This window comes from Mchenga conophoros, linkage group LG11 (genome assembly GCF_057382185.1).
Source record: "Mchenga conophoros isolate Kocher_MC1m ecotype Shallow Benthic linkage group LG11, M_conophoros_male_GT1.1, whole genome shotgun sequence".
In the NCBI taxonomy this organism is placed as follows: domain Eukaryota; kingdom Metazoa; phylum Chordata; class Actinopteri; order Cichliformes; family Cichlidae; genus Mchenga; species Mchenga conophoros.
In genome coordinates this window covers 19,302,534-19,318,803 of record NC_140536.1, presented here as the reverse complement: position 1 = coordinate 19,318,803, position 16,270 = coordinate 19,302,534, and the positions used below count along the sequence as shown (strand labels likewise).

At 40.7% G+C, this 16,270-nt stretch overlaps 1 protein-coding gene across 1 annotated transcript; it reads right to left on the bottom strand.

Moving 5' to 3' along the window:
- Positions 1-1,642: 1,642 nt before the first annotated feature.
- Positions 1,643-13,346, bottom strand: tp53inp1 (tumor protein p53 inducible nuclear protein 1). The gene is made up of 4 exons (XM_085291325.1): positions 13,114-13,346; positions 10,298-10,688; positions 6,281-6,815; positions 1,643-5,923 (listed from the first exon to the last, which is right to left on the bottom strand). Exons 2-4 carry the CDS (start codon positions 10,428-10,430, stop codon positions 5,701-5,703), a joined length of 891 nt encoding a protein of 296 aa, XP_085147451.1. The 5' UTR covers positions 10,431-10,688; positions 13,114-13,346; the 3' UTR covers positions 1,643-5,700.
- Positions 13,347-16,270: the final 2,924 nt, after the last annotated feature.

The window sequence follows — 16,270 nt, the reverse complement described above, 5'->3', positions numbered from 1 at the left end:
CACAGTCAACTACTACAGAGACTCCTAAAAATCACAACATTACAAAGGGCTCAAAAGAGTCTTACAAGAACAACAGAGAGACATTAAATAACCATAAGTAGACACAAAATGGCTGTAAATACACAAAACTGTTGCAAAACAACAAGCACTTTGAGAGCACAACCCTCCGGAAAGGCAGCTTCCTCTCCAGGCAGTATTTACTTTTAAGGGAATAGTATTTTTTGTACAGATTCTTTGTTTTCTTTGTTGTTGTAATTTGTACGTTAAGAAGTTATTTCATTGTTATTTTCAGCATTTTAGCAGCACCTTATCTAGCACTTTATTTAGCATCGTACTTTAAGCATAGATTTGCAGAGGAAGAACATTTGCATACAAAGTTTAATTATTCATTGAATATTTATTGTGTATTTTAAAATCAGTTGGTAGCCTTTGTTCCAGGTCCTGGACAGCTGCTCCTCATCAAGAAATGTGGTGGTTGTCTGTGAAAAGGAAAGGTTGTGATTGAGAGCAAATAAGGTTTACCAGTAAGGATAACTAATGCAAGTGTGTGTGAAAATCTAGAAATAAAGGTGGTGCAAAGAAGCAACTGTAAGACACAATTACTCACCTTTCTTTCTTGTGTCCTGTTCAGGGTGTTTGGGCAAATGTTTCCTTGGGGGTCCAGACACCATTTAAAGGTTCCGGGAGAGGCCATGGGTTAAGAGAGTGTGGCGTTTTTATAATAATGGGTTTGGTGTAAGGATAAAGTGTAAAATATGTATTCATATGAAAATGAAAAATGTATTTAGATATTTATTTATTTGAGTTGATTTATTGTATAATGTGGTGGAAGGTTGGGTTTGAGAACTCACCTGTTAATAGAATAATGGTTTAGCCTGCAACAGCTGAAAGTACTTAAGGCTGCTAGTTGCCATTAGATGGGTGGACTGTTTGGTGAGGAGAGCTGTCTGATAAAGAAATACCCCTTGTTCCACTATACTTGTCTTGGTCTGCCTCATTGTAAATCCAGCCACAAAAGGCTGCCCTGTAACAAGCAGTAAACCTCAGAGCAGGAGCAGCGGATCAGCTGATCACAGTCTGTACACTAAGAAAATCTACTAAAGCTCACAATCAAAACTATTGTGAGCTTTGAGTCTTTTCTCCACACTGAGCCACTACAACCAATTTAAGGGTTCCTCCACCTGATGAATCCACTTTAACCTTTGACTGTACTCATTTCCCTTTTTAGGTGCGGCATTAAAGTTACTCTCTACGATGTAGACAACAGAAAATAGAGCTACTTTAAAAAATGCACTCTTTTTTTCTTTGCTCGTGTTCTACATAATTGATTCAAGCTAAATAGATTCAATAGAATTAAAATTTAGACTGAAATACTTAAAGGCTCTTGGTAATATGGTCATGTAGCAGATACTTGTAACATTATTTCAAAGGTGGATACAAGCATCAGTTTGTGCATTTTGTCCGTCTGATGCCACTAGTTTGAAAAAGACCACTTGTCAGCAGCTTCTTGTTCTGAGGCAATAGTGCTAACCACTGCACTCCCTAGAATATGAAGTTATCTTCTGCACTATTATGTGTTATTTCTGGCTTTTGGTTGTTGTGTTAATAAGCAAAACTGAGGCTAAAGACAAAGACAAGAAAATTGTGTATGAAAACATTTATTAGAGGCTAATAAGAGATCACATGTATTAACTATTACAGTGTGAAAACAGATGACCCCACTTTTAATTAGCTTTTTTTTGTTTCTGATGTCTGAGTGATCTGTCATACATCCAAAAGACAAAGGAAACCAGTTATGTTGATAAATAAAAAGGTAACCCTAAAAGTCCTACACCTTTTTTCTTTTTGGCAAAGTGCAGTATTATTCCAGTAAACTACACAGAAAAGCAAAAAATGACAAAACAATACAAAACAAACAAAAACCCAAAAAGTCTAACACTTAGTGGAAAAATGCCATAAAATATTCTTCACACTTACAAATAAAACAATAGGAGAAAAAAAGAGGTTTTGCTACATCATTCTGTCTGGTTTGTTGAGTCATTATAAAAGCTGTACAAGGACTGGGCGGATGGTGGTGGCGAGAGCATATGAGCTTCCTCGAGTGATGCATAGTTGGTTTCTGATGTTTGTCTGTGTGTTTTAATTTATTATTACGTCCACTTAAAAAGTTAAACAAAAAGAAAAACAAGTTCAAGTTCTTCATTGATGCATTGTCATCATAACATTTCAACCTGGAAGGCACGTGATCCACAAATTTCAAGGCATTGAACAAAAAGCATTACAAATCCCTGTTAGATTAATGATGGAGAGATGAGCTGAGAACAGATACTTAAGAAAAAAAACAAAAGAACAAAAAAACGAATTAATCGTTTAAGGCTCCTGACAGCAGGAGGAACCTCCGATCCCTTCTGTCTTTAAGTTTCTCTTTTTCAAAAAATAAAATGACACAAAATAACATCGTTCGTGATTGCAAAACTCACTGCAGAGAGAGAGACATTCGAGAAAGGACAAGAAAAAAAAAAAGCTTGAAAACACAAGAGATCCACTCTACTACAGTTTACGATTATTTACAGCAAATAACAAAAATGCCTTACAGGGCTTTGTTAACAACGCTACCTTCCCAGAAACTCGACTAGAGACATTCAGTCAGGTTTACAAGGCGATTAGAAGACCACACTGCAACAGTTTCCATTAAAAATGACTGAATCTTTTCTCCTCCATAATATGTGTTCGTTCCACGCTGCATCTCCGTATCTTCAGAACAGGATCGGTTTCCAAAACATCATCGTTAGGCAAATTTACAGAGTTTAGTAAGTTTCTGTTGATGTGTGTAAGGAAATGAATTTTTTTTTTAAGTTGATAAATAAGCAAAATGTGAAGTTATATGTAGAGTCCTTCACCTGTTCTTAAATTATTTACGAACATTAAAATGGTTGCCGATTTCTGCCAGACAAAAAAAAAAAAAAAAAAAAAAAAAAAAAAAAAGGGTTTAAAACAGAAAAAAATTAAACATTTTGGAACAAATTTTCAGTTATAAAAAGTCACAGACTGAGTCAAATTTTCTGTTTAACATCAGACAAACATACATGCTCCAGAACTTTACTTTAAACCTGTTTACCCTATATATAGATTTAAATAGTCTTTTTTTGGCAGAAATTGTCGCAGTGTGGCGACTCGGCCTGGGCTCCGCTTATCCCTACAGCAGACACATTAAACCATTAAACAGTCTACCATTTTAGAGCACCGTAACCGAGAGCTGTTATCAAACACTCAAACAATTTTTAAAAAAAAGAACACCAGTATAATAAAACTACGGAGAGATTAAAGATCGCTGCTACTTTTTTTTTGGTTTAAATATTTAACGAAATGTAACTACGTTAACATGGAAAAGAGAACAGTTAAAATAGCATAAGGTACATTTCTAAAACCATGTTAGGTACAGTTGAGCAAAATATATAAACATAGCTGAAAAAAACCAACAGTTTCTCTCCATCCTGATGGATTTCCAACAGCCAACTGACAGTGTCAGAGTTCATTTCACAGTCCCGGGACCAAAAGACGTTTCTGTGACACTAAACAAGAAGTTGATTATTTCTCACAAAGGTTTTCACAGAGGGAAAGCACGCAGGGACATAGCTGGAAAAGTCCGAGTACACACAAAGAATCATCAGCCGTCAAGTAAATCTGCATTTTCCTAAAGAGTAAAGGTGATTGGTTGTGACCCTGAGAAGTGGACTGCAGATTCATTTAAGAACAAAAACAAAACAGAAAAAAAGAAAGAAAATAATAATTATCCATTTTTCTTTTTTCCCCCACCATCATGACACTAACAAAACTCTACAACCATGCAATAGATTGCACACTATCATAACCAAACACACCTAAGCAAGAAACCATGGACGCATATATACCAACTTCATACTGATATGTAATTTGTTTTTTCTTTTCAAAAAATATTTTTGGAAGTTTTTTTTGTTTTACATATTTTTTAACATTTCTATTTATCTCAAAGCTACTGTTAAAACAAGGCGTTTAGTGATATTTAACCCAGTATTTTTTCCATTTTTTTCTTTTCTTTTTTTCTCCTTTAAAGAAATATCATGAAAAGTACTGAATTATAAAGTCAGAGGCAGGTTCAGCTGGAGCTGCAGGATGAGCAACATGGAAGTTTTTCACCTCTGGTGGTGCTGCAGAGCTCAAAAAGCAGGAACTTAAGGAAAAATACCCTTTAAAGGCTTTAATACAGCTGTGTTTTGCTTCACTGGCTTCATTTGTGGTGTTTTCGAAGCTTTTTAATAATCAGTCAAACACACACAGCATAAGGTTGGGTGAAGGGAACGAGTTTCTTCTGCAACCAAAGTGAATCACAGAGAGAACCGTAGCACAGAAACTAGAAATCTACGTCTGAAAGTACGAGAGCAGAAAATGGACTAACAGGCAAAGCAGCTACAGTACATAGTTAGGTTTGACTCAGACGTGATTCTAATTTTGCTGAAACTCTCTGTTTTCAGTTAACACACCCTCCAGTTTCACAGGAGAACCTTTGAATGCACGTGTTTAAGTCTGGCTGAAGCGTTTAGTATTAAAACATAACAGCAGGAACCATGTTTTTTATAAAAAAGAAGAGAATTTGTATTGCACTTATAAAGAGGCTCAAAATGTTGCACTTTTCTTCTGTAATAAAGATGTTATAAAGCTTTAAACTTTCACCATCAAAAAGGCGTAATTATAATAAAGTCAGCTGTAATAAAGCAGAGCTTCTGTTCCTACAGTTGTTATGGACATACCCTGTTCTCCTCTAAAATGCAGGAAGTCACTCAAGACACAAACAGAGCATTTAGTACAGATCACTGATTATAAGCACGTGAGATTACATAAAGGGATTTTTTTCCTTTAAACCCACCTAAACTTCATCCTCTAGTGTGAACAGCCCTTCACTGGCAACATATTGGGAACACTGCATTCCAATACTCCTGCATTGATTAAATGAAAACGTTGTCCGGCTGCACTGTCTATGTTCAAGTCATTTAGGATCTGAAATGTCTCCTACTGCCCTCAGTCAGTCCAAAAAGTTGCCTAGATGACCAGCAGTCTCACTGTGAGACCCTGAAGTGACACCACCAGACCATCCTGCCACACAGTGAACCTGCCGCTTAGTAAAGTGACCTACAGCATTGATTCTACACATTAAGGTGACGGTAAAGAAGAAGAAGAAGAAGAAAGAAAAGAAAGAGAAGTCATCATGACCTCTGTTTCTCTCTGTGATTGGACGTACAATGCTCTGAAGAAATAGAAGAAGAAATGGTCTTGTGAAAAGGGAGGGGAGGGGGGGGTTAACTTTATGACCTTTACATATCCCTTCTTCTCAGTATCAATACATAGGAGGATGGAGGATGGATGAAGAGGAGTAGGACGCGGGGAGTGAAGTGAGGGAGGGAGAAAAAGTCTTCACTGGCCACATTACTGATATAAAAAGTCAACAGCCACCTTCCCGATTTCACCACCCATTAAGCTTTCAGGAGAAATTAGGTGTGAGGTGTGTAAGTGGTGGCTGATGCCGTAGTTAACTTGCTGCTGGTGTTTGTTTGTTGAGAAGATGAAAGAAAACGGAGATGAATGCTTGTGGGTGGCCAGTGTTACATTCCTGTACTGCTTAAAGTATTGAGGTTGATGATGATGATGAATAGTGATGAGGATGTCTCAGAAGTTGAGATGCCTCTGGCTGGGCTGGTGCAGGTGCATGGTGTTGGCTTTTGGGGGGCGGAGCAGGTTGAGGCGTCGCAGGGCCTTGCGGGACATGGGCTGGGTACGTTGGGTGGGGTTTCCCGGCCTTTGTTGCACAAGGCCGGCCTGAGCGGAGAGCGCCGCGGCGTAGCAGGAGGAGTGAAGGCTGGAGCGCCGCTGTGAAACTGCCGCCTCTGGCCTGCAGGAGGCAGAAGTTTTCAGAAGAAGGCAGATTAGTTTTTAGCACAATGCAATAAGTAATTTAACAGCTGCTTCAGAACATGCATTGGTTTACTATTATATCCAATTATCAGGAGCATTTTTGAAGTATCTGCTACCTTGTGTGCTCTTTCAGTTAGTAGATTATTTTTTATTAAAATGTCTCAAAAAGCCTGTGACTGGATAAGTTAACACTAAAAACGGCTATTGCGAAGTTGGTGCCTTTGAAGTGTTGTCCATTTGGTACTTTTGGACATATTTATAAATATGTCCAAGCTTGAAATCTATTTTCCAATGATGATGAAATTTCTGTCCATGGACAGAGCCCAGATTTTACCTGTGGCGAGAGCCATCTGGTGTTCTTCTGGCCTTTTCCTTTCCACTTGAAGCTGTCAGGCTCGCGGTCATCTCATCGGACGAAAAGTTCAATTCTGGTTCATGTGAGCTTTGTGGCAGGGGGTCAAGGTTCAGTCGTGGGATGCTGTGGTGAGTGTAGACGGACATGCTGGGGTGTTCGATTAGCAGGTTCTCCAGAGGGCTGGGCTCCAGGACGATGGGAAAGGTGCTACGCCCAGTGAAGCAGGGTGGGGGGGTAAGAAACCAGCTCTCCTGCAGAGAGCGGGTGTCCACACGCAGAAACCCACTCTCATCATCTTCCTCGTCCTCATCTGGACCACCGTCCGGGTCGGTGTCAGCCGTTGAGTTGAGGGAGGTGCAGGAGGCGTAACGGACAGGTGGGATGCCCATGGGTGAGGGGATCATCACCAGCTCATCATCTTCTTCATCCTCCTCTGCCTCCACCTCCTCGTCTTCATCTTGGATGATGGTGGATCCCGAGTGGCCATCGTTACACTGGCTGGAGCCAGCTTCAGCTAAGGGGTGAGATGAAGGTGTCATTAATGGAATGAAAATAGTACTAGAGACGCATCAGATTTTATGTCTTGTGAAAAAAGTAACACCTGTATCTGAAAAGTACCAAGTACTAGTCATTCCCCACATGCTCTTACAGGCAACTTTTACGGCAGAAAGAGTCATGTGAACAACCTGTTACAAAAACAGGCTTTTAAGGCTTAAACCTATTCATTATTAAGGCATGGCCGCTTTGACTGCAGCAGGTGTCTTCTACTGTGAGTCATCGAACTGCACCTCATGACAGTGTTTGTGCCTTTTTGAGCATCTTTAAAGCCATCGTCTGTCAAACAATAAGGCCTGTTTTGTATTGACCTTCCAGGAGGCGGTGGTGGTGAATGTCGTTAACTTGTAGAAGCTTGTTTCCACAACTAAAAACAGAAAAACTATTTTTTTAAAAACCCAATAAAAACATAAATCCATTTTTAAAAATAACTTTGGGTCATTATCTCAAAATTTGGACTTTGACTAACTTGAAATGTTATTTTCTCATTTTTGAGTTATTTTCACAGAAGTTTGAGGTAATAAATCAAAATTTTAAAATACCAAACTCGAAGTTTTGAAATAATAACCCAAAACTTTGGTTTATGTTTTTTTTTTGAGTGGTGGAAAAAGTTCGTCCCTTAAACTTAAAATACATTGGTTATACACAAACCAGTGAAAAGAGATTCAAAAATAGGCGTCCCTCTCTTTACAGCATATCTTTGTAAACATGTTCTGCGCCCTACTTTTCTAAAATGTTTCTCTATGAGGTCTCGAACCATTTGGTTTACAGACATCATAAATCCAAACTCCTTTATGCAACAGGTCATTTACTGTTCCAGCTGTTGTTTTGATTTTAAAGTAAAACGCCTGTGTAATGTCATCAGTGTACCAGCAGGCGGCACTGTGGCTTGGCCACGCAGCAGAAGGGAACCTGCCAGATGTAAACAATAATTTTCTGGAAGCTGATCAGCCAAACAGCTGCAAGCAGGCTGACAGCCTGACAGCTCAACATTGCATGCCCAATGAACCGCACGCACGCATGTTTCTGTTTGAATTTGCAAAAATGTCTGTCTGCTGTTAACCCCAGGGAGAGCAACTTAAGCTCTCTCTACAAGAAGCAGCATACACAACCACTGCTCGTTCCTTTGCACATAAATCATCGTGTGCAGCGAGCACGCATACATCCTGCCCTGCTAGCTATCTTATGCAAAACTGGAGGCTTGCCAAAAGCTGCGGGTCGGGCTCTTGTTTTGATCCAGCCACAGCTTCTAATGATTCACAGAGAAACAGGAAGTTGTGAGGTGGAAGGCCAACATGATCTCAAGCTTGCAGACTGGATGTTAAAAATAACTTTGTGTCAACACAGCAGACATCTCTGCTTGTTTTCAGTTTTCTTTAAGGATGGGGACTTACTTTTGTAAAGAACATGATTATTAGAATGTTTTAGTGGTCATCAAACACACAGGAGGAAGATAAAGGTTTTTCGACCTCCACCCTTCTCCTCTGACCTCAGTGCTCTCACCCGTTTACTGTGAGAGTAGTGTTTGAAGCTCAATTTCTACACGTGACATTAACACCGCCCTGTGGCTCTGACTCCCTGGAGTTCACAGAGGAGTCCTTGTTTACCCACAACAGGCCAGAGAGGTTGCAGGGTGCTGACTCAGTTCGCAGCAGCTGATCTTCTCACTTTATCCTCTCAGCAGCAGTGGGACAGCTCCCACTGTCCGAGCCCCATCAGCTGCTGATCTCTTCCTGCGGAGGCTGCAGGCGTTTGCAAACACAGCAGCTCATGGTATGCAGTGTCAACTAGACAACAGGTCTCCAGCTCTAGAATGGGGTGCATGTAGTGTTTTGTACACTTGGGCTCACTGTACATTGGGTTAATGAGGTCAGTCCAGATTATGAAAGGACCAGCTGATCCCCCACATAACCCTGTCTCCTCCATGAACCACAAAGGCTCAGAGCATGCAGAGCATCAGCAGAGCAAACAGACAGCATCACCTTTAACCAGACTTCTTCAGCTCCTGGCCTCATTCAACCACATTTGCAACGTTCAAGCCATACTTTCTTATAACATTATTACTTCTTACTCATTTCTGACACTGTGTGTGGCACATTCATGAGCCTGTATTCACACTTGATAATATGCATGAGTGATGACAGGCCATAAAAACCTCTTTTTTTTAAATATTGCTCTTGACATGCTTACTTATGTGATAAAACCCAAACACAATTCTTTCACCACACAGATCTAAGAGCACAAATGTTTGTAATAGAATAAATAATAGGTCCCCCTTAAATCAGCTCTAGCCAGAGCTGGTGAGAAACCTGACAGAAAATGTCAACAAAACATTGAGTCACAAATACACTGAGCTTCTATCAGCCTTGTACAAAACATAGCATGGTGTATCTTTGTGATGGAGACACGGATATGATGTAGCCAGGTGTTTTTATAGTGGAGGGATGTTTGAGGAAACTTTCTGCCCATACATGTTTACCTCCTGGAAGCACTGGGACCTATTTTTACCTCATCTGGTTCTCCAGACACTTTTGTTTGACCTGTTTGCAGGTTGACTTGCCCATAAACTGCCTGACATCCAACCTCTTCACCCCCTCCAGCTTGAAGTGAGTCAGACAGCCTCTCGTTCTCACCAGCCCTCGTGCCAGAAATATTCACACGGTTATGGAATTTTGGGAGGGGGGGTCAATTCAAGTTAAGACCCACTGTGGGTTAACACCAAACCAAAGCTGTGCCAAGAATCATCCAGAGCCATTTGGGAGTCACTGCAGTGTGTCATGTTTCTGCATACAGTGTGTGGGTGGGTGACTTGTTGAACTCTTCTGTGTCGTGTCGTGTCTGTTTTGACTGGAATCTTTTTATGGTCTCAGACTGCACTGGAAACTTGGCATGGTTTTTACCTGCCATTACAAAACTCTAAAGTTATACACTGTCTTTCTAGCTGGTTGCTCCATGTTGGATTAGCTCAGTAGCCTTTCCTGAACTCACAGTCTTCATCAGGGGGTGGATTTTGCTCTAATCTTCCTCAAACTGATTGACTTTTTTTTACTTTTGGCATATATGCATGGCATTTAACACTTGCTATGCATATATCTGAAGTGTGTGTGTGTGTGTGTTTCTAATTTGTTTACCTATTTAACCCAAAGTTTTCACATATGCCATATAATGAAAGGCTGGATAAAACATTTCTGCTTGAGCCCTTTGTTCCTCAGTGTCCTCCTGTTAGAGTCAGCTTTCATTTCATAGTTTAGTTTACAGTGTTTTGAGAACAAAAATGCATTGTCTGACAGCTGAACAAGTGAAGCAAGTCTCAAAGTCGTTCTAAAATCACTGCTGCGTGTCAAAATGTTTATTTACCTTCTACTTTATGGTACTAATGCAAGGTGTTGGCTGATTACAGATTCTGAACCATTAACTGGTTCTTGTGAGAATCAGACTTACTCAGGTAGTTGACCAGGATCCAGTCTTCATCCTCCTCCTCTGTCTCCTCCACTTTGCCGTCCCCAGGTCTGCTGCCTCGACTCACCTCCTCCACATCGTCCCCAAAGAGAGCACTGGCGAACCTCTGGAACATCCTGAGATGTCCTGCAGGGGCGTGAGGATGAGGGAGGGGTCGGGGGAGGCGCGTGGCTCTGGGCGACGGCAGGGAGGTGTTGCGGTCGTTTTGGTCATCAGCTGCGGGGTTCACAGCAGGGGGAAGGCTCCGTAAAGGTGCTAAAGTGCATCAATAAGTTGTGGTCATAGATCATCTGAGGGCCAGCAGGCGCAGGCTGGACATCGCTCAACGTCAGGATCGCTTCAGTGAGTGCAAAAGTCTTCAAAAAAAAAAGCCCTGAGAGGCAGAGAAACATGAGGATTCGGTTATAAACATTTACAGGTGCTGGTTTTACACACAAGGCCTCACATCCCCATCCCTCATTAAAGATGTTAGGACACAGCCTGAAAACACACCAGGGCTTCCCAGAGAAATGGTTTAAACACAAACACACACACACAAGAACGACTTTAATGACAAGCCTGTTAGTATTCGCCTCTAGCTGCACAAATTTCCGGGATGGATTAATTTCCTGTCAGACTTGATGGTCATGAGCAGCAGCTGCAGTTTCTTCAGTTATTGATCTGAAGGAAACGAGCGGAGAAAAAAGATGTCCTGTCTGTGTTTAATTCACGTGCAAATAAAGGATCTGCTGTGCTCAGAGGATGTACAGACACAGCTGGCTGGCAGCCTGTTTGTTGGCCTAACTACAGCCTTTCACATGAGGAAAGTAGAAAGAAATGAAAAGTCACAAGTGTCACTGTCACCCTACAGCTGCTGTGTAAATGGAACCCACTGGCACGATATTAGCAGATTGAAGCCAAGTGTACTCCCCCCCCCCCCCACCCCTTATTTTGGCCTTCACTCTACAAATTCAGGTTTCTGTAATATGTCCAAATGAACTCTTTTACTGTCCAACATGATAGCCCTATAGAGTTTACTTATGGCTAAACAAACAAACGATGGTGCAAGATGCAAATGTATCATCTATAAGACTTCCATTACATGTAAATTAGATGTAAACTGAAGAAAATGTGGCAAATATGATAAGCAATTTCATCATACTTCATGTATAGGTGTGTCAGGCAACACATGAACACTGCATTAACAGGTGCAGTAGCTCAACTGTTGTAATAACAGCCTTATCTTACATCATTCACAACCTAATCATTTGTTATGAGTAACGAGCTCTCTCAGTGGATAAGTGACATTTTAATTTCATATATCTGTTGGCACTTTTTTCTGCTTACGCAAAATGACTCACGATAAGTTATGGTTTATCCACGAACACTTAAACATCTAGTTACAATAACTGTAATCACCGGTAGGAGGCGGAAACAAAACACGGCACTGGATAAAAACACTTAAATTCTCATCAGGAGCAAACAAGCCCAGATATCCGATTTTTTTCTCCCTACCCTTGAAGGCGCATTGCCTCTGGCTGCGTTGCGTTTAATTACCTCTCGTATTTTCCGGCACATAGCGAATAAAAAGCGCTCTTCTTTTCAAGAACAATCTAACCCCGCCTCTGTAAACATCGAACAGCTGTGAGGGACAGAAAACGCTTCTGACTGACTCACTGTCTCACATCGACAACAGCAGGCTGATAATCTGCAGCACCTGTTTCTCATTCCCCCTGCTCACCCTCCTGCCCCTCCTAGGGCAGGTCATTTCAGGATAGGACTTTATTCCTGTTATTATAATAATAACCATACACAAAGAAAAGCTCTCCCTGGCTTGGTTAATGCCTGATTAATGCTGTTAAACGGGTCACTGAACGTCAGCGCAATTGATGCATCTATTACATCAGATCGCGCTTTGTTTGGGTGTTGAGTGCGAAACGGGCTGTAAAAGAAAGATGGGCTGTTGCATGGTGTTTAAATCGGATGTCTATACAGTATGCAGTCTGCGGGATTAAGAATAAACCCATAAAGTGGGATTCAGTGGAGGATAAAATACAGATTACCCACGTTTTAGCTGGCAAACAAGAGTTAATACACAGCTAAACTCAAAGGGCGCACGCTTTTATCCTCACCTTAGATGATTTCTGTAGAAAATAGTTAAGATTGTTTGGGGAACCCATCTTATTTCGCGCACCCCCCCCCCCCCCCCCCAAAAAAAAAGAAAAAAAGATTCTTATTGACTTTACGGGACAAAAGCAGCAAATAGTCATTACCGAAAGGAATACTTGACACCTCTGCTTGATAAAAGACCAATTACCAAGTTAAGTTTGTTCTCAATGGAGTGATCGAAGCGCTAATGTGATTTGGCGTCCAGACTGTGGGGGGATAAAGGCTGAAGTGATTCGGTAATAATGTGGAGCTACAGCTCCCTAAGAGTGTTGGCCGGTTTCGATGGTTATACAAGGAAAGAAGGAGGAGGAGGCTGTAATTCTACCCGCACAGTGCTGGACCGCATATTCACTTTAACTTTTATCTCCGTATGATATGATATCAAATATTTTCCCAAAATAAACTTACTCCAGTCCAAGTCGAGCAAAGGCAGAAAGCTGTGCAGAGCCACAGCAACCAAAGCCACCGGCAGAGAAAGCCGAATAAAACGCACAGTTAAGGCTTAATAATGGAGCATAGCTTCTTAATTGCTGTATATCTACCAAAACACCAAGTGCCTCTCCTGTTATGTGCATGCAATTTATATATAATACCGAAATCAGAGGCTTTGGGGCCGGGTATATTCACCGAGATGAAAACAAAGAGCTCACCTGCGGCAGAAGGAGGAGGAGGTGTAAACGAGTCCAAACCGTGATTAAAATCCTTAAAAATGAGGTAGATGCGTTACTTTTCGAAAAATAGAAAAACTTGAGGTTTCTTCGCGGAAGAAATAAAATATAAAAACGTTACTTTAAGGACTGCACATCAGGAGTCACAGTGCGGCGTTTCTTTTCAGTCCCGTTTCCTCCTCGAGCCCCCGACTGCGCCTTCTTTTGTTGTTGTTGTGGAGCTCAACAGCTGATCGGCCGTGACGTCGTTAAGGACCACCTCTCTGCGGGAGGAGCCAACCGGAACCCTCGAGGGGCCAATCAAATGCGCGTTAAGGGCAGTCACTAACCCACGTGACTCCCTCCTCCCTCTCCTAAGGAAAAAGAAAGGGACATGACTGGACAAAGCGCTCAGCTGAGCAAGACTATAGTTTGTTTCTTTCCCCCAAAACAAGTTAATGTTACATAACAGAGCAGATATCCGGGTCCAGCCGCTGGGTTTCCTGTTTTCTAACCGTTCAAACACCCCCTTAAAGTCATCAGATTTACAATTTTATTAAAATACGATTACACAGCGAGGTTTGAATAAAGTTTTCATCATTTACTTTAGAGTTAAGAATGATTTCATTAGTTTTGACATTTAGACATAAATAGAGCATACTACACAAGTTTTGGGGCTTTTTGTAAGTAATATGAGTATCTGTGACGTTTACAGTAGAGTAACTGTTTTTGCTTTAAGATTAAGAAAAAAAAATGCTACAGCAGCACTTAATATTTAAAAGTTTAAAAGCCAAAAACGGTTGATGTGCTTCCACATTATATTTGTCCCCTTCCAGTTTCAGCATAAAAGAAATGCAAAAATCCAGTAAAGATCAGTGTTGTGCTCAGCAGTCTCAATCCTCAGAAATGCAAAATGAGAAAATGCAGCCCTCCCCCATGTTTCACACTTCATCCTCTTATCACCCTCCCTGCACCCAACCGAAGAAGTGGAGGAAGGGCCATCAGTTCCAAATAAAAGGCCTTAAAGATACACTTGGATATCTTCACTGGTCTTTAGCTACAGCTGTAAAGTCGATACTCTTATGTTCAAACTGCACACTATGTTTTATTCTAGGCTTGGTAATAACAGATACTATGAACAACAACCAACAGTTGTTGGATTTAGACATGTCAAGAGTACATGGTATGCTGGATTTGTCTTCATGTTTAGATGAATGAAATTCTTCAGTGTGGCCTGCACTGTACTGTTTTCCATTTAAACTGAATACTTTCCCACTGATTCACTGACCCGTTTTTACAGAGAGCAGCAGCCCGATAAACATAATGTCGCCATTCTAATAACGGTTTTATTAACAGTTAACGTTTAACTAATTTACTCGTGCTGTATTAACCTTTAAAACTGGATTAATACCACTCTTTCTGAACAGCTGTCATAGGTATCCACTGCAGTTTCCAAGACACCACATCAAGTATCAGGGAATCAGATGAGTTTTATATTAACATGAATTTAGTAAGAAGGACAAATATGCTGCACCTCTTCCTAATTTTCACTATTTATAAGCTTCTGACTCGCATGCTTGGCTCCAAATTCAAAATCATGTTAACAGGATGGAGATAACATCAGTTTTGGGTTTTTTTGGTCAGCAGCAGGCTTAATAGGATCCACCTTCGGAAGGGTGGAAGTAGGAAACCTAGCCTTCACCCCTTCCCCTTTTTAAAAATCTCATCCTCCCATTGCCCTGCACACGACCCACACTGTGGAGGAAGGGCCATCAGGCCAGACAAAAGGCCTCCAGGAAGTTGTGTTATTCTTCATCTCGAACCACCAGTATGTTCTGTTCTTTATCTCCAGCTATAAAGTTGTTTTATGAAGATGTTATGGTGTTCAAAGTACTGACAATTTTTTTCTCATAAATGCTAGTATACATAAGGTGAACATAAACATGTAGGTCTAACTGTATAACACGCTATAATGCAATTGTAGATAAGATAAAAGTGGTCTGTCAACTAGTATTTTCTATTGTGGACACCAGCAAGTGCAGGTAGCTTTATAAACAGATAATCAGTGGAAAGTACTCGCTTTTAAAAATGTCCTCATATTAGTACATTATGGGATATTGCTCACATCAATTGTCACGGTGGTCATAAATGCCAACGATAGGGACACGAGGGCTTTTTTAGAGCAGGACATTTAAAAAACATAATGATGAAAACAATACCACGAATGAAATCACATCAAATATGAAAGACTTAAAGACAATGATTCTCTTTTAAAAGAACTTTGTTCGTGTTTGTTTTTTAACAGAATTGGAACACAACATGTTCCCTTTTATCAGAAATGATTACAGGCATTTTGATGGTGACTGTATTTCTTTGTACAATGATTGTAGTACTTTAGATAATGTAGACAAAACAACTTGTCATTCCTTTCGAACACGCATAATACTTAAATTTTACATGTGGAATAAAAACACTTAATAGGGAAAAACCACAGACTGTATATAAAAGATTTACTTAGCCCTCTTGATGGTATCCATTAAGGTTTCGTAGTCATGTAACCACTAACCACATGGCATTAACTTTTCCTCCATTTTGGGCGTGTTGACAATTGTGGTGATAATGTAGGCTTAAGTGAATAAGGCCCAGTGTCACAGGCCTACAGACATGTCCAAAGCCATCTGACAAACACTGAGAAATCACCGTCTGCTTGGCAAAAACCTCCTTGTGATTGCGTTGGTTAACAGCAGATTGCCCCAGTCACCTTTAGTTTGCATGAAATACAGCGACTTCTTTATAAACACTCACCAGCTACTCTGTGAGCTGTAATAAAGGAATGAAAGCAGGTAGCAGGCTGTAAACATCCTTATTAATTGTACTACGTTGGGTATTTTAATACGTAACTCTATGGGGATTGATTCATTCTTGTAGCCAGCCTCAGCTGGCTGTGAGAGCAACTGGACTTGTGTCGGCTGTGGTTTGGCACAAATATCAAATAAGACTACAACACATGGCGCTGTTAGGTAGCTTGATAGCATTAGTGCCACCTAATTAACTGAAAACGTATTCCTCCCGGTCGGTGGTACCTCCACATAGCCAGTGTTGACTTTAACTCAGAAGTCGGATATCAGAACTCAGAATGACGTCACTTTTGAGTTGAGTG